Source organism: Brachionichthys hirsutus, chromosome 11 (assembly GCF_040956055.1).
Source record: "Brachionichthys hirsutus isolate HB-005 chromosome 11, CSIRO-AGI_Bhir_v1, whole genome shotgun sequence".
Taxonomy (NCBI): Eukaryota; Metazoa; Chordata; class Actinopteri; order Lophiiformes; family Brachionichthyidae; genus Brachionichthys; species Brachionichthys hirsutus.
In genome coordinates this window covers 12,654,132-12,672,386 of record NC_090907.1, presented here as the reverse complement: position 1 = coordinate 12,672,386, position 18,255 = coordinate 12,654,132, and the positions used below count along the sequence as shown (strand labels likewise).

The following is an 18,255-nucleotide window of genomic DNA, read 5'->3' as shown; positions in this document are numbered from 1 at the left end:
GCGATTCGATGACGGATTCGGTAGAAAAACAACAGTTCGGTGAGGCCATGGAAAACGACTTTGAAGAGGTTCTGGACCACCATCCGGCGTCTCAGGAGGGGGAAGCAGTGCACTGGCTTTACTCGCTAACCCCTGCACCACCGTGTCACCCTTGTGTAACTCAGATTTCATTAAAGATATGGGCGACAAAATCAATACATTTTATTGTGTGCCACCTAAATGTGGACATGTGTTGCTCACTGCACTTGAAGGACTTTTACTTTTATGCCTTATAATGAAAAGGAACAGATGAAACAGACTGATAGAGAGAGTAGAAGGGTGGGGGGGGGTAGAGGAAGAGAGTGAGGGAACAATAGATGAAGTGAGAGGAGAGGGATTGAGTAACAGAAATACACACAACAGCTGTAATGAAAATATTACAAATCATCATTATTATTATTATTATATACAGGAATAATAATAATAGCAATAACAACAAGAAGGAGGATGAAGAGGAGGATGGATGGACCCCAACCCTAATTGGTATCAGCCATCAAAGGTATTTTATTATTTATTGATTAATGGTACTTCATTCATTCCAAAGAGATTTTAGGACACTGAGGTGCACTAATGGACTCGAACGTACGCAGGGAGGGGCCCCGTAGCCCCCATGTCTAAAGTCCCTGATGTGTCACCAAACAAAAGCCCTTAAGTGGACAACATGCAGATCCTGTACACGTAAACCATGTTATGTTTTTTTTTGTAACTTTTATTTTTTTTATTTTTTTTACATGAGACTACTAGAACCATTGTCTTAAACATCAGATAGAGTAAGGATTGAATTAAGGTCATAACTCATAACAACATTGATTTAACGGTTATTAAGAGTCCAGATTAAATTCATCCCCAACATAACATTTTCCTAAAAGGTGGATGATTGAGATTTTACAATCTTTTCAATCTGTCATCTGGTTTAGCAAACACCAGTTCGAGCACATGAATGGATTTCTTTTAACAGGGTACCCCGTACAGTAGTTACAAATTCAGCATTCGTCTCTGGTTTTTGTTAGAAATGTCACAAATGCAGGCTATTATATGCAATTTATGCAGGTTTATAGAAACCACATTCACCAAAATGAATAGATCTGGATTCTACACTGTGAATGACACAAGGACTTTGTGGGTGGTGGGTGTGGGGAGTTCTAGCTGATCTGGCTATAAGAGGCGGTCAGTGCTTCTGAACCGTCGGCATCGGAGGAGGCCGACCGGCACATCATGTCGCTCTTCATGGACTCTGACATCCAGCAGAAAAGCATGGTGGACTTTAAGGCGTTATCTGGAGAACACTGTAAAGGTGAGCTCATTGTCATTTAGGTCGTAACTAACAAAATGCTGCTTTCTTTAACCCTTCAGAAGAAATTAAATGCAAATTAAAAGAGGAATTAATTACATTTTCAGGAAAATAGTTTTTTTTTTAGAGAAAAAAAAGACAAATTGGAAATTACACCTTCAGTATGATCACCTAAATAAATTAAAAATCGAGACGTACAAATGAGCAAATATATATAGCCAACAAACATTACAATGCTACTTTAAAAAAATTAATTACACTAAACTGGCCTATATAAAATAAAGCTGACATGATCTTATATGTAGGTTGTTTGTAAAAACAAAGAAATAATTAATTTTTTACAGCATATATTTGCCGTCATCCTTATATCTAACGGAGCAGAATGCAGTGTAATTTCTAAGTTAAGGATTTTAATCTTAATCTATTTTATTTTGTCCAGTCCAAACAACACTCCATCGCTTCTCTCATGTAGCTTTATTTAATCCATATGATTTATTTTTGTTTTTTCTACCGGTTGTTTCTGTGTGCTGTTGTCAGGAGATTGTCTGGCAGAGAGCGTGATGTCCTCTCCGGAGCCGGACAGAGAAACCATGATGGAGGGCCAGAGGAAGAGGAAGAGAACCATCTTCAGTCGAGCCCAGCTGTCTGAGCTGGAGCAGGCCTTCGCTGTGACACCTTACCCTGACATCACCCTGAGGGAGAGGCTGGCTGCGCACACACGCCTGCCCGAGAGCAAAATACAGGTGAGCGTTGCCTGGGTGACCATAAACACCATAAAAACTTAGATTTATAAATGTTATCAAGGCTGATCAACTCCTTATGGTTCTATTTTTTAATTCTTTAAACGGTTTTAATGACCACTTGAATGTTAGCTGAAAGTGATGAACCCACAGATAATTTCCCCTCAACTTTTTCCTGCACCTTTTTTTTCACTAAAAAGGTAGGTCAGGTGGGTCAGGTGGGTCCTTAAAACACCACTGATGACAAATGATTAGATGGATAGTAGTGGATGGACTCATTTCAATGAAGACTGTAATAAGGTAAAGGTTTGTGTAAACATATTATAATTCTCCAGATCACCGATATTTTGATGATTTATACTATGTAAAATACATTTTAAAATCTAACCTATTTGTCCTGTGTGAGTTAGTATTACTACTAGCTACTACTATTAATAAACGCAGCAATTCTGCCACGATTGCTTTTAAAACATTCATTTCGATTTCCCGAAGGTGTGGTTCCAAAACAGAAGAGCCAGAAGTATCAAGACTGGGAGACACTTCACCAAGCCTGCCCCGGGATGTAGGGGGGGCGTCGACGCCCCTCCTGTGCCTGTTACGTCTGCTTTCCTCACCTCCTCCACGCTGGCAGACATATTCAGGCCTGAGCAGAACCTCTGCTGTGAGGATGTTCCACAGATGTATTCTGACTGGATCCAAATATACAACAACCCCATGTCCTCGCCGGCATCTTCCTCATCCCTCCACCAACAGCCTTCCTCAAAACCCTCAGAGCCTCGTCTCTGGGAGGATGAGCAGCAGCAGCAGCACCGGCAGCACCTGGGGCCGACTCTCCCTGGTTTTCTTCCTTGCTCTTTCCCTCAGCCAATCACTAGGCAGTCACATCAGTTGACCTCCAGCCGCTCCTCCCAGGCATTTTCAAACTTCAAATCCCAGACTCTGGTTCCCTCTGGGGCTCATCAGGCCGTGTACGGAGGTAGCACAGCGTACGGAGGTCACGGCTCTGTAGATCAGGTCATCTCGTCTCATCCTCAATCCGTGTATTGGGACTTAACTCAGGGCCAAGGGCACCACCACCATCATCATCCACAAATGGGACCACAGACCTCCATGGGCTACATCTCAGACCTGATCTACAACGCTGCGCTTGTCACCAACTTTCTGGAATTCTGATCGGAATGTGAAATATGCCGTTTATATTTGTGTCAGTATTTACCTGTGTGATGGTCTGTGCGTTACCAGAGGCGATCGTTCTTTACGTCCGAGCAACGTATTCCATTCAATTGTTTTCACCTTGGTTGTTTTCTATTTGTTTTTTATGCCAGTAACATTTTAAATATATGAGGGAATGATTTGATCAACTTCCCAATCCTTATATCCATTTAAGACTTGCACTAATACATTTGTATTTATGCACGCAGCCTTACTGCGCCCACCAAGGAGGCGGTGTTTGTACAATTTTGATGCAATGACCCATAAATGAATAAGCTGAGCAGCAGCCAGTCTACACAGCACAATGTACTTGAAGCATCATTTTGTCCGCTCCCTACATGTACTTGACTTTGATATTTTCTGTAGGTGAAGCACTGTATTTAGTCACCCCCCCCCCCCCCCGTGTCTCACATTTATGTCGTTACAGTCCAAGAGGCAATTTTTATAGTTTCACATTATTTTACTGTAAAATGACAGAACAATTAAAATTCAAACAATAAACACAAACTAAATTTCATGTCCTAATAAATGCACTGTAGTTTGATTTTGTCCCATCTGAGATTCGGATGCCAAAATTGAGACTACATGTCAGTTCTTGTCATTAAAAATGTGCCAAACTGTAGACAATGGCATGTGGACGGTTTCTAGACTCACTTTGATGGTTTCCAGATCAATAAATGACATAAATATTCATAAAGGGGTAAATGAATACAGAAATCCAGTACCTTGAACCCTCTGATGTATCAACAGGGAGTTTTCTCACATAGCAGCTCCTGTTTGTCCTGCTCTAAGCCGAACTGAGACGCACTCAAAACTGTGACCCGCAGAGTATTATTTTTCAAAACATCCTGATTAAAATGACTACTTATTGTAAGATACCACAACAGGAATAATTATTTTCAAAGTCAAAATATATATATATATTTTTTATATATCTCTACTTTATGTATCAGGAGGTTAGATGGACATAGAAGGGGGGTGGGGGGGGGATAAGAAGTAAATTAAAGCCAGAGCTCAGGGTCTATCAGCTTACAGCCACTGTAATTCTGCCTGGATTTAAGAAATATTACATGAGAGGTATAATACAGAGGGAAGTATGACCGACAGCAGCGCACACAGTTGGGCCAGATCTGGGCAAAGATTTCTGAATATCATAATCATCTTTAATACGGAATAATCTTTCAATAAACCTTTAATCCGGGTGTCAAATCTCAGATTTTAGGAAGATACTTTTTTTGTATTCCAGATGTAGTTACATATTTTAATCTTTCCACTGATATGACAGGAATTAATATGAAGAGGACACAATAGTAAAAAAACCCAATTGTGAATTAATTTGACAAGGGATCAGAGACAATATATCCTCTGTGTCATATTGGCAATGTTTTGAAATAAAATAGATGAGTGTTATTGTTCTCAGGATGCTTAGTCTTCCGTTACAGCTGCTGAGCACAATACAATTGTTTTTTGTTTTTTTTGGACTGTATATTTCGTTTTGAAGCTAAATACAGCACGCACAAATCAGACAACTGTTACCAGATCTAGAAGGTGATGGATGAGATGATGATGAATATATTTATTAGATAGAATGGTCGAGCAGTACAAGTACAGTCAAACAATAGTATATATTACTGTACAAGTACAGTCAAACAGTACTATGTATTATAGTACAAGTACAGTCAAACATCCTGTCTCAGCGGAGCATTTCTAAAAAGCCCTTGTGGTCTTGTTTCCGTTGAAAGTCCTTCGTACATAAATCATCAACATTTAACAATACCAATAAAATAAAGATAAATTACACCACAGATGAATAAATTACTCCATTGAGAATATAACTCAAGAACAGATCAATAACTGAATCACTAATGTTGGGTTACTGTGAGGAATCGAAACCATGGGGACCAAAAAATGAACACCAGCGACTTCTAAAGTCAGGAACATTTCAGCATCGGTGCCCTGAAGAGCCCGAGTTCTCTCAGTAGCAGCTTCAGAGGAAGGCAGAAACACAAACTGAATGATTGTTGATTGATTATTTTATTGAGCACACAATTCTAATTACATCAGTGCAATTCATCATTTCTTTTTTGGGGACAGTACCAGATAATGTCGGTTTTGGATGAATGTGAGATATGAAGCAGCAAGTGCAATGAAAAATATTCAGCTAATATGTTCAGTGTTAGTTAAATATTTAACAAAGGATTCTTTCTGGTGATCATGTTAATATTTAATGCGACCACTGAGTCACTCAGTTGAACATTTTCAGTCATGGAAACCAGAATCAAGATATAAATAAATGTCTCAGTCACATAAAAAGCTTGAAACGTTTTAATGGTAAAGTAAAGGGTCCCGCTGAATCAGCCAGCTTGTCGTTCAGGTGCGTGTTACGGTTCACCGAGTTCTCCCTCCATGGTTCGCACCAGCACGTACAGCTCAGCCAGCCCGACGACAGATGCAGCGATCACAGCTGATATTACGCGCTAGAAGATAAGGGACAGGAACAAAGCATCAGTACAACATTTCAGTTTAATGTAATCAAAAATAATCCATCGTCATAGATTTAGTCAGCTCTACAGATCTACATTGCTTATCCATCCATCCATACATTTTCATCCGCTTATCCGGGGCCGGGTCGCGGGGGCAGCAGCCCAAGCAGGGAAGCCCAGACTTCCCTCTCCCCGGGCCACTTCCTCTAGCTCTTCCGAGGGGGATCCCGAGGCGTTCCCAGGCCAGCCGAGAGACATAGTCTCTCCAGCGTGTCCTGGGTCTTCCCCGTGGTCTCCTCCCGGTGGGACGTGCCCTGAACGCCTCACCAGGGAGGCGTTCAGGAGGCATCCTGAATAGATGCCCGAGCCTCCTCATCTGGCTCCTCTCAACGCGGAGGAGCAGCGGCTCTACTCCGAGCTCCTCCCGGATGACTGAGCTTCTCACCTGATCTCTAAGGGAGAGCCCAGCCAGCCCACGGAGGAAGGTCAAGGTCATTTCAGCCGCTTGGACCCGCGACCTTGTTCTTTGGGTCACTACTCAAAGCTTGTGACCACGGGTGAGGGCAGGAACGGAGATCGACCGGTAAATCCAGAGCTTCGCCTTTCGGCTCAGCTCTCAACCACAACAGCCCTACAACATCCAGAGCCTTAAGGAACTCCGGGCGGATCCCATCCACCCCCGGGACCTTGCCACCGAGGAGCTTTTTGACTCCCTCGGGAGCCCCAGAGATGGAGGAGCCCACACCAGAGTCCCCGGGCCCTGCTTCCTCCCGGGGAGGCATGTTGGTGGGATTGAGGAGGTCTTCGAAGTAGCCCCTCCACCGATCTGCATTGTATGATGCTAAATCTACCCGAGTGGCGCTGCGTGTTTCTTACCGCTGCCGTGTCAGCGAACAGGTACTGACTTCCCATATATGAGCAGGCGAACGCAGCAACCACTGTGATCAGGAAGTTAAAAATGGTCACCACCACCGCTTTCACTGATCGCACTGGACAGAGAAAGGCGTACGAGAAGCATTTAACATACCGTAAATTAAAACGAGTATTATGTTTTATATTTTAAACAATTCAACCAACCTTCCAGTCCAATGTCTAAAAGTGTTCCATTACGGCTGATTTCCTGTAAACAAAGAGCATTCCTTATATTTCATTCCACTATAAAATGTAAATGGTCATAAATAAAACTATTTTACTCCATTTCTGGTAAAATGCTTTGCAGGCCTTAGTCATTTTCACACCAGGATTAAAGGTGACACAATTTAATTATATGGTGAACTGGTGATGAAGTCTCCATATATCATCTATATCACTGCATAAAGCATGAAATCATATCTTGTTCATGATGTGCCATAATGTTACGCTAAAGTTACCTGAACGTTCACGTTACGAGTGATTCTGTTGTATTCCTCGTTGGCTAGTTTAGCTTTAATCTTCTCAAGGCGCGCCACCAACTCTGGGTTCTGAAATCAAAGAGAAGATTTTAAAATCAGTTGAATTGTGCTTATTCATCTGAAACGGAACGACGACGACGATGATGTTTATATTCACGTATATATCTCTTACTCTAGGAGGCTTCGCCGCTTCGGGCAGATGCAGTGAACTGTCTTCCAACATCTCATGCAGGTAGAAAGGATGTCCTGCATTCACACAAGCAGGACAGGATGATCTTACAATGAATTATTATACTTATTATACGATAAGAATGAATTTACTATAGATAGACAATGGAGTATGTGATAAATACTGACACCATTACATAATACTACATCGTGGGATTTTGATGAATGAAGTATATCAGATACTATGTTGGATTTCATTGTCTGCATATGACATGTTTTCTATTGATCAGTTGACAGTAACAACTATATTTTCACACACATGACCTCCTCACCTTTGTCCTGAAGACACCGCTTCAGTTTTCTGACTGTACTGAAGGACACAACTTCTAATCCTGGGGTTTCAACAATTCCTTCCAGTTCTTCTCTCAAGCCTTCCGCAAGAGTCGGAGAAGTCTCTAATAACTCCCTCACTTTATTTCTGAACGAATCCCTGACGATGAATGCCGTGGCCATTGTTTTCATCCAACTGTCTAGGAATGGGAGATCTCCCGTCAAGCGGCGCAACTGGCTGGATCTGCTCATTTCAAAATGGTTCCCAGAGAACCCACGAAGCTACACGCTCCCATTAAAAAGACAGAACCCCGATTATATATGTTTGAAGTACGACAACACCAGTAGGTGCACGTATTTTACAGCTAAAGAACAGATAGATATGCTCGACTAGACGCCATGTTGTTTTCCTTGTGACACGATGACGTTGGGGGTCACGTGACCAACTGTGTGGGAAAATATACCGGTATACGTATCGTGTTAAACTGTGTAGTTTTCGAAAATACGATTTAATAACTCTTTTTTTATGGTTAGTGGACCGTCCATATTTTAATTATTAAAAAAAAAATTAAACCCGCAAAAGCCTGTTTTCGAACGTAAGCGACAATGGTGAGTTCAGGGGCCATCACAAATTTACAGTCATTAGATTTATGCCTGTAAACAGGTTTACAATAAAGTCAGTTCAACTTCGGAAAAAAATATATAATAGTGAGTATAATCTCTTCTTCTTTTGTCTGTGTTGGTGTAACTAACACTACAACACAACACTTAATGTACTGTACAGTACTATATATATATATATTTAAATTTGAATTGATTTTGATTTTGTAAAGCTGCTACCTTAGCCAGGTCTCTCTTGTAAAAGAGAGTTATAATCTCTATGGGTCTTCCCATAGATAAAGATAAACAATTAAATAAAAATATCACAAAATCTTTTCTGTGAGGACTGTATCTGAATACTCTAATCAACCATTCTGCTTTCTAGTACAACTTTACTTGTAAAAATTACGGATATTGTGACACAGACTCCCCATTTATGATCTAAGAGACACAAAATAAAGTGTACACATTTTAAAGTATTTGGTTTTAATATTAACCACCCTGCGTGTGTTCCTGAAAGCACCATCGATCGTCGACTGAACTAACAGGACAGAAAAGATGGCGGCCTGCGCGCTGCGCCGAGGGTTGTTGAGCAGTGTCACTAAGTACAGCAATAAACACACGCACAGATTACTGCGCGTCGCTGACAGCAGCAGTTTGTTTGAGGTCAGCAGACCGCAGTCACAATGCCGAGTCTGCGGGGTGCCTGGCGGTGTTCAGCAGAGAAGGTTCATGTCGTCGCGGTAAGAAACTTCGCCAGTGTCCGACACTACCAATGCTAGCTAGCTAGCTAGCTAAAGTCCTTAGCTGTCAAGATGGCGCCGTCAATACGCCGGCGTGGGAGTTGCTGAGCGGACGGATCCGTGCAGAAAGGCTGCATTGTGAACACGGTGTGCATTAATGACCTGATATTTAGTTATCGAGAAAAAGTACCTCTATTTTCTGTTGTACGTTAGCGAATAGGCGTTCTGGAAAAAGTTGAGTCGTAATTACAAACCAACTTAAGAGTTGTTCAGACTGCTGGTCCTACGAATGCACGTTCTGGACATTAGCATTATTAGCATGTAGTATTAGCATGTATTATTAGCTTCTGTTATGCTAATAATAACTGTATGCGCACTGTTAATTGAAAGAGCTACTTTTTTGATCAGTGGATTCTGCAGAACATTATTAAAATGTTAAACAAGCTAACCACATTTCATGGTAAATATAATTTCTTTCCTCCCTGGTGACATTTAAAATAGATTATTAGTAATCCTCCGTTATCTCATGCTCTGTTAAAATGATGATTAACCTGCCAGTTTGTTGTAATCAGCAAAATTACATCCAAAATACATTTTGTGCTTAAATATTCACGTCAATCTGATAGGGTTTACATAAAATATTTTGTTTGTGAAGATGAAACTCCATTTGTAACAAGTCCATGCCAAATTTCAGCTCTACATTTGGTACTAAGTCAATTATCATTATTGCTGTGTCATGTTTACTCAACAAGTTGTGACTCAGCATTACCAAACCAAGATTAGTTTTTTCTCTCGGCTCTGGAATGTGATTGGAGCTCATCGGTGCCGTTGTGAGTAACATGGGGACTACATTGATTCTGTACATTTTAACAGTTTCATTGTGGTTACAATTCTGCAAAAGTATCAATTCAGACCAGAAAGTTGCTCTAAAATACGGACAGTTTTCTTAGATTTTAAACATTGCATCTGATCGACCAGAAAAAAGTCATTTTATTATGAAAGATCAGGGAAGTTCCTGTTCCTGTCTTAAACTGAACTCTCACAGTGAACTGGACTCCTAGAGCCTCTGTAAGAAAGTTAAAGTTCATGTACAGGAGGGTGTGGGTTCCAATGATGATAACATGGTGGCCAGTGTTGAATTGGCATTTAAGCAACATTTCTGTTTGAAAATGTTTCTGGATAATTTAAATTATAACTATATTAATTCAACAGCACGTCCACATACGTATGTAGTCCATGCGCATTAACATCTTGGACAGGAGTTTCAAATGACTTGCAGTGATTCCTTCTCTCCTTAGATGATGAAAGCTCTCACTTTCTGCCAAGTTGTCCCCAAAGTTGTCCCCAAACTCCACAAGCTCCAGCCACACCTGGGTGCAGCTCAATGAACGGCTTGCCCGAGGGGGTGGGGGGACAACTACCCTTCACTTTATGGATGCTCATGACTCCCGGGGAGCATTTCGGTCCTCTCTGAACCTACACAGACCATATTATGATGATGTGTCAGCCTCGGGTCTCAGTATTTTTTCTATTGAATTGAATTGGATTTTGTGATCACATGCTTGTCTTTTGATTGCTCCAAGTAGTTTTACACACAGAAAGTCCAGTGTGTAATGGTGATTCTGTATCTGCCAGGAACAGGCCCGAAGGGAAGATTTTAGAGACGGTGGGAGTGTTCGAGGCTGTGAAGCAACATGGCAAATATGAAACGGGGCAGGTAAGAATTGTCCACACGCATATTTAAGGTCACACGTACCTTTCACAAAGAGATTGTACAAAGGCACTGTAATAAAACCTGTTTGTTTGATTTATACTGCGTTTATTCAAATGTGGATTTGATGCTGATACCGGCTCAGAGGCGGAACAGTATCGAGCTTCATTACGCCTTTGTAATACAGTAGTCCCTCATTTTCCGTGGGGGTTACGTTCCAAAAACAACCCGCAATAAGTGAAATCCGCAATGTAGTCATCTTTATTTTTTTTAAATTATTATACATGTACATACATGTTTTAAGGCTGTAAAACCCCTCACCACACACTTTATACACGTTTAACAGTCAGGCATTAATCTAAATAGATTGTTTCAGTATTATAGAATGAAACCAAAGATTAAAACCTTTTCAGAACTAAACATTTGTTTGAGGAATATAAATATATAGTACGTACAGTAAACGTTTTCCTGTTAATAATGTTAAGGCGTGCAGGTCGAGGAAAGAGTCGCTCGGAGTGCAGAAGAACAAATATTCTACTCGTGCTGTCTTTAGCCTCTCATGCTGCTTTATTGGATAGCTTAGCACAGCGGAACGGCAGCGGCTACATGTATAAACAGGAAGAAACAAAACCCAAAAGGGACGTGACGTTTATGGTCCTACAAAATAAAAGCCTCTTTTTACACAGAGAATAAGAGCACTATAAAACAAACGCTTAAGAAATAAATAAGATAGCTTTTAGAAATAACTAATTTAATTTTAATGATCAACCTACGAGGTTGAACACATAAGAAGTTATTAATAGCAACTCGCTCGTATTTCACAGTTCCTCCGACCGCGCCGTTTCAAGACGCGTTCAAGTACAAAAAAATCTGAAATTGCAATAAAAAACTTCGGAACTGCGGAAGATGAACCGCATTATATCGAGGGACGACTGTATTTGTCTAGAATAGTGAGGCTTAATAAAGGCACCAGTCCTACCTTAAACGGTGTGTTTACAAATGGCTTGTTTCAGCTTCAAATGCTTGTTAGTTAATTATTTAGCTTACTTTCAGACTTTGAGTACACACGTACTGAACACAGAAGTGCTCTCCTGTGTTTGCGCTTATTTGTTAACACTTAAGCCTCAACTCAATTTGTCCCTGTTGTGTTCCCCTCAGCTGTTTCTCCACAGTGTGTTTGGATACAGAGGCATTGTCTTGTTCCCCTGGCATGCCAGACTCTACGACAGAGACATCACCCCACCTGTGTCTGACAGGTGAACTTTCATTTCTGGAAGCAGGACTGCACCAAACGGAGCCTTTTTGATTGACTTTGTCGGATCGGCTTGTATACTGGAGATCATTTTGTCCCTCCTGTTTCTGCAGCAAACCTGAAGCCCCAGGAGCCCATGGCTCCAAGGAGGTCAAAGGAAAGACCCACACCTATTACCAGGTTCTGATCGACACGAGGGACTGCCCTCACATTGTAGGTCAATTTACAGTGAATTTAGAATGTACTGAACCCGCCACTGATTTCTTGATTTTGTATGCTTAAATCAGCGGTCCCCAACCTTTTTCATGCCACGGACCGGTTTCATGGGGGGGGAGGGTAATAAAAAAAAAAGAGGAATATGATCTTACCAATAAACTTTATATTATGCACTTGCAATAACTATTAAACAAGTATTACACCAATATCTGCTCACCATAAGCCGTGGTCTCAATAAATTCCACATTCTTGTTTTTTAATCCAGGGTTCCTGGTCTCAATGTGCCGAAGCAGTTTTGAACCCTTCATTTCCTCGTTAACGAAGCCAGGCAGCTGTGGATAAACCGAGTTTTAAGTCTGACTCCTGGTTTGTCTGTTAAAAGACTTTTATTTTCTTGGAGGTCGTCGACTCCTCTCCTTCCTACTCAGTTGGACTTTTCCCTCTTAGCAAAGAAGCTCTCCAAAGATTTTTATTAATTTTCACGAGTTCACGTCTGTTTTTAGTAACGTGTCACGTACTCACCATACCATCAACATTTGTTTATTACTGGTTATATAAAAAAAACCTACAAAAATCTTAGCTTCTTCTCAACTGGGTCTGAGTTCTGTTTTAAATTATTTGCGCTATTATAAATAAAATGATGACGACCAATATGGACAATGAAAACAGTAGTGAAGTACTTGTACACCGTGATGCTCTCATACATTTGTGTGTTCTGAGATTAATAATACTCTGAAAAGCTCAAAATACAACTTCCTCCAGGTTGTTGGGGAAGAAATCCACGGTCAAGTCTTCCGTTGTTATTTATTTATTTGAAAGGATAAAACCATCTCGTTTTCAAGAGGGTCCTCAATCGAAACATTGGTTATTGGTTCTCGATCGGCCAGATCCCCGTTACCGGTCTTACGACAACTTTCATTTAATTTTATGACGTTCATAAATGTTAATGTGGACTTGTTTTGCAGTATTGTCTGAGGAAATCTACCCACTCATGATTGTTGGTGTTGTGCTTGACAGTCTCAGAGGTCGCAGACAGAGGCAGTGACGTTTTTAGCTAACCATGATGATAGCAGAGCGTTGTACGCCATCCCAGGTATGAAGCTACAGACTTGATGCCACTAGTCTGACCACAGATCCAGCTTTGAATGGGGCGTTAATGTTGGGCTCGGTTTCTTCCCTTTAGGTCTGGACTACGTGAGCCATGAAGACATCCTGCCCTATAACTCAACAGAGCAGGCCCCCATCCAGCATGAGCTGTTTGAGCGTTTCCTCATGTACAACTCTACCAAATGTAAGCACTCACCATCGCTTTACATACAAACCCACTTCATCAGAAAGCATTCTTACACTGAACCTACACTGACTTTTTATATGCCGTATTTTTTGGACTATAAAACGCACCTTATTTTTAGGCGTAACTTCATCGGGCGGTTCTATTTTTAGACATTACGCGCAGCGGGTTCTAAGGCGCATTAAACAGGCGGATAAGTCGGAACTTCATTCAACTTATTCTCAAGATGAAACTCGCCCGGCGTCGCCTCCCTGTCTTGGTGAACGTGTGTTCGCCGTCTGTAATCCGACGTTCCCACGCAGCTCGCAGTTTAACGTTGATTTTGAGCGCGGTGTACCACATCAAATCGGTTTGAGGTCAGTGGCCACAACCAGAATGAATACACAACGCGCACCGGCTATAAGGCGCAAGGTCGATTTTTATTTTAGAAAATTCAAGGATTTTAAGTGCGCCTTATGGTCCGAAAAATACGGTAACAGTTTACATCGGGTTGTGTCCTGTAGCAGTGGCAGGTTTTGATGTGTAATTAAATGTTTTTAGATTTAGTTGTCCTCCTTAAACCACTCACCGAATTCACAAAAGAATGAATTTCTCTGATGTGAAACAAGTTGTAGGTAGTGACCAGTGTCTCGTTGAAGTACAAGAACAGACCATTTTAACTGCATCTTGTGGTTTGCCCTCCTGCAGCTCCTCCATTCACAACCAGAGACACTCTGAAGGCGTGGCAGGAGAAGAACCACCCCTGGCTGGAGCTTTCAGACGTGCACAGAGAGACCACTGAGAACATCCGAGTCACCGTCATCCCCTTCTACATGGGCATGAGGGTAAAGGACCTGCACGGGCTCTTCCACCACAATGATGCTGCAGAAGTAGAAGCTGCGGCTCCAGATTCACACCAGCCTGAATGCCATCGACATTGAATTAGTGTCCTTGTGAATCTGCTACGAACAAAGTCAAAGAAACACAATTTATAAACGGGGCAGGAGACGAGGCGTGATCAAAACGGCATCGAAACAAAGAAACGAGGGGGGAAAAAAAGCTCTAATTGTTTTACGGTTCACGCCTCCGTGCCTCGTGATGTGGCCACCCAGAGTCCAAAACAACAGTCGGCTTTATCTCCAAGCCAAGATGGCGCTGCTGGAGTTCAGTTTTCATGTGCATAGTGGCGCCAAAGTGGCCGAATCTCCCGTCCCTCATGTGGTCTGTCCGTCCAAAGTTGGACATCCTAGTTGGCAAGCTGGACTATTTTTCTTGCTGCTGAAGTTATAATCTTTTTTTTTCCTCCCCTTATTTTCAGGAGGCCCAAAACTCACATGTTTACTGGGTGAGTATCAGGTTCTGTTTTTGTTCAGAAGGGTTCAGTCTCACTGGGTTCTTATTGATACTGATACTGATACAGATACTGTTTGTGTCTCCGTCTTCTACAGTGGCGGTACTGCATCCGTCTGGAGAACATGGGCAACGAGGTGGTTCAGCTGAGAGAGAGACACTGGAGGATCTTTAGTCTGTCAGGAACCCTGGAGACAGTTCGAGGACGAGGCGTCGTAGGCAGGGTTAGTAGGATTACTATGTCTTCTTTACTCCTTATGATAGTTGACTGTTGTTGCTGATAGTATAAAAGAAAAATCAATTACAGTGGAAGCTCGGGTGTCGAACGTAATTTGTTCCATAATACTGTTTGAAAACAGAAAGTATATTTCCCATAAGAAATAATGGAAACTTGATTAATGTGTTCCTAAGCACCATATAAGTGCCCAGTTACATGCCTACAGTTATATTATGTAGCCTAATGGGTAGTGCGGTTAGCAGGAGCTAACGTAGCATTGCCAGTTTCTCCCTTGTGCTATGCAAAAAGAAGTGTGCATATTTCTGGAGCTTTGCAGAATTCTCCTAAATAACTAAAGATTAGGATTTGTTTTGAAATACAAAAAAAGCTACTGAAAGAAATCAAATGGCTCCATAGCACTGTGACGACGTAATTTGTAACAATTCCGAAAGTTAAGATCACCTGAAGAAAAGTGACGCAGTGTCTGGTTTTGGACGCGTGTGTGTCCTGTCCCAGGAGCCGGTGTTGTCTAAGGAGCAGCCGGCCTTTCAGTACAGCAGCCACGTGTCTCTACAAGCTCCTAGTGGACATATGTGGTGAGTTTCTTCTGGTTGCTGTGGAAACCGACACATCTCTGCGGCCTAGTCTACTGCTTACATCTTCTGAGGGCCAAGCAAAACGATTCACCCGTAATCAGTCTGCTGTGCCATGTCATTAAATCAATTCTTTAATTTATTTTAAGGGGAACATTTCGGATTGAAAGGACCGACGGCTCCCACTTTGATGTTCGCATTCCCCCATTTTCCCTGGAGAGCAACAAAGATGACAAAGCGCCCCCTGCTGGCTACACGTTCTAACTGCGAGCAGCTGCCTCCCTTCCCTGAGGCCCTGGACACAGTCAATCCCGGCCCCTTCTTGCTGTCCAGAATTGTCTTCCTCCTGTTACTTTGCCGCCGCCTCTAAAAAGACTTGTGTGTATCAGGTTATTGGAAGCACAGTATTGTTTGAATGAAAGAAGGCTCATGTTAGGAATATGCCCTCGGATTAAATCACATCGGTGAGGAAACTGATTGGCGGTCCTGTGAGTCTTCACACCGTGTTGTGTTTTACAGAGAGAGGGAACATGGAGGTGGGGAGAGGAAGCGAGGGCTTTTTATAATCAAGTGGAACCTCTGTTGTCGAACACGAGTCTAAATACTGTTCAAATACTGAAGATATATTTACCATAAGAAATGACGAGAACTCGATTAATCCGTCCCCAAGCACCAGATCAATGGTTACAGTTACATTAATATGTAACTACGTGTATCTCAACCACAGATAACACAGAAAAGTGTAAACGGTACAAAAAAACAAAAGCATCATTTAAGTAAATGTAACTATTCTGTATCGTTTGCAAGCCTTTCAGGCTGCGCTTTCAGGAGGGAAGGGTTGTTCCTTTGAAAGGGAGTCCCCCCCCCCTCCATAAAATGACTGGGTAACTCTCCCCCTGGGTTTTTCCTCTTCTCTTTCTCTCGGTCAAATGAATCTTCCTCTGCAGTTGTTCCATCTTTTTTTATTTGAAGTCTAAATCATTTATTTCTCCATCCCGTACTGCAGCAAGACCCGAGACCCGGACGCCATTTTCATCTTCAACTTCTTCAGTTCAACAGTAGTTCTCACTACTTTCCTCTTTTGTTTTCCAGTACTTTTACTGCTGCCTTTCTTTGGATCCATGACAAAGGCCTAAACTAAGCGAATGAAGCGAAAAACGTGCACAAGAAGTGAAAAATCTGTACAGTCTTTCTTCTATGGCAGGTCGACTCAAACCGAACCTACTCGGGTAGGCTCCGCCTTCCTTTGCGTGTGTTCGGCTCCACTTCTGACAAAAGCAGTAGCATGAATTCTGAAGTGTTTTGGGCAATATTATCTGCTCACGTTAAGCCAAACGCTTCTAAACTCATTGGACAATGCGTCACAATTCAGATGGACAATGACCCAAAACATACTGCGAAGGCAACCAAAGAGTTTCTAAAGGCAAAAAACTGGAAATGGCCAAGTCAATCACGTGACCTGAATCCGATCGAGCATGCATGTCAGGACAAAACTGAAGGATAAACGGCCAAAGAAGAAGCAGGAACTGGAGACAGCTGCAGCAGAGGCGTGGCAGAGCATCAGCGTCTGGTGATGTCCATGGATTCAAGACTTCAGGCTGTGGTTGACTGCAAAGCATTAAAGAGTGACAATTTCATTTATGATTGTGGCTTTGTCCAATTACTTTTGGTCCCTTAAAACGTGGAAGGCACCTATAAAATGTGTTTTAATTCCTTTATCATTCAAATGATTTGGATGTAAATACTCTTAAATTAAATGTCGTGTGCACTTCAAGCCCGTTGTCATGTTGCACAGAGCTGGAATGCTGGAAATTATCCAAATATGTATTCTCCCGTACTCCTCCCTCCTCTTTAACGTTTGAATTTATGAAAACAAGCAACATGTTTTTACCCTGAATGTTTTTTTTGTTTCTTTTTCTGGTTGGTGACAATGAAGAGGTATTTGTTTGGCTGATTGATATCATTGAAACGCAGTTTGACACCGATCAAGTAAGGGGAGCTGCCATAAAGAAGCCTTTCCACACCACGATGCCGTTTTCAGCAGGATGTCTGACTCTCGCATCGCAGGTTCATTTCCGTTTAGCTCAGCAACGGCATCCTGGAACTCATTTTTGGCCTCAGTCTGCAGTTTTTAAGGATGGCTTTATCTTCATGTGGCTGCATTATGATGATCTTGTACATTGATACATCCTTATCAGTGTTGGTTACTATGGCCTGTCCTAACTTTGTGCCCAGGATTCGGTCATCTGCATTGCCAGATTGTGAAAAGCAGCATTTAGACATTATAGATATGTTGAACCCAGATATCACTTGATAATACCCCCAAAACACCTTTCTTATCTTCATCAGAATACTTTAATAATCCTTAACGCTGCTCTTGTTGAAATCCAGGTTTGACATATTTACACATTCTTCATTGTCATTGTTTAAACTTGAATGGGTTGCAGTTCTATTTTCTGGATCAGATTCTCTTCTCATTCTCATTCTGACTGATTCAAATGAAAACTCCACATGAAGCCAAAGGGGCCTGCGTGTGCGTACTTTCATTCAGCAGTGAACCGTGCGGCTGCCAAGGAAAGCAACCGCAAATGTGATTGTTGACGTACTGTAAATAACGATGTCATTAAAGGCAAAACACAAATGAATACA

At 41.8% G+C, this 18,255-nt stretch overlaps 3 protein-coding genes across 3 annotated transcripts; 2 read left to right on the top strand and 1 right to left on the bottom strand.

Annotated features, from left to right (window-relative positions):
• Positions 1-1,254: 1,254 nt before the first annotated feature.
• On the top strand, positions 1,255-3,243 carry LOC137901782 (homeobox protein SEBOX-like). The gene is made up of 3 exons (XM_068745824.1): positions 1,255-1,333; positions 1,868-2,073; positions 2,563-3,243. Exons 1-3 carry the CDS (start codon positions 1,255-1,257, stop codon positions 3,241-3,243), a joined length of 966 nt encoding a protein of 321 aa, XP_068601925.1.
• A 2,057-nt stretch (positions 3,244-5,300) lies between these two features.
• On the bottom strand, positions 5,301-8,059 carry tmem199 (transmembrane protein 199). Its single transcript, XM_068745887.1, has 6 exons — positions 7,657-8,059; positions 7,329-7,402; positions 7,136-7,225; positions 6,843-6,885; positions 6,642-6,754; positions 5,301-5,759 (listed from the first exon to the last, which is right to left on the bottom strand). Exons 1-6 carry the CDS (start codon positions 7,904-7,906, stop codon positions 5,664-5,666), a joined length of 666 nt encoding a protein of 221 aa, XP_068601988.1. The 5' UTR covers positions 7,907-8,059; the 3' UTR covers positions 5,301-5,663.
• Positions 8,060-8,812: 753 nt separating this feature from the next.
• Positions 8,813-18,255, top strand: poldip2 (polymerase (DNA-directed), delta interacting protein 2). Its single transcript, XM_068745879.1, has 11 exons — positions 8,813-8,997; positions 10,633-10,714; positions 11,867-11,964; positions 12,074-12,173; positions 13,194-13,269; positions 13,360-13,467; positions 14,155-14,291; positions 14,765-14,791; positions 14,895-15,020; positions 15,530-15,609; positions 15,756-18,255. The coding sequence occupies exons 1-11, from the start codon at positions 8,813-8,815 to the stop codon at positions 15,868-15,870; spliced, it is 1,134 nt and encodes a 377-aa protein (XP_068601980.1). The 3' UTR covers positions 15,871-18,255.

Coding starts and splice junctions, on each gene's coding strand:
- LOC137901782 (XM_068745824.1), top strand. CDS start 1,255: ATGTCGCTCTTCATGGACTCTGACATCCAGCAGAAAAGCATGGTGGAC. Junction 1,334..1,867: donor ATCTGGAGAACACTGTAAAG/GTGAGCTCATTG, acceptor TGCTGTTGTCAG/GAGATTGTCTGGCAGAGAGC. Junction 2,074..2,562: donor TGCCCGAGAGCAAAATACAG/GTGAGCGTTGCC, acceptor GATTTCCCGAAG/GTGTGGTTCCAAAACAGAAG.
- poldip2 (XM_068745879.1), top strand. CDS start 8,813: ATGGCGGCCTGCGCGCTGCGCCGAGGGTTGTTGAGCAGTGTCACTAAG. Junction 10,715..11,866: donor GCAAATATGAAACGGGGCAG/GTAAGAATTGTC, acceptor TGTTCCCCTCAG/CTGTTTCTCCACAGTGTGTT. Junction 15,610..15,755: donor GCTCCTAGTGGACATATGTG/GTGAGTTTCTTC, acceptor ATTTATTTTAAG/GGGAACATTTCGGATTGAAA.
- tmem199 (XM_068745887.1), bottom strand. CDS start 7,906: ATGAGCAGATCCAGCCAGTTGCGCCGCTTGACGGGAGATCTCCCATTC. Junction 6,886..7,135: donor CTCGTAACGTGAACGTTCAG/GTAACTTTAGCG, acceptor CTTTGTTTACAG/GAAATCAGCCGTAATGGAAC. Junction 5,760..6,641: donor TGTTCGCTGACACGGCAGCG/GTAAGAAACACG, acceptor CTTATCTTCTAG/CGCGTAATATCAGCTGTGAT.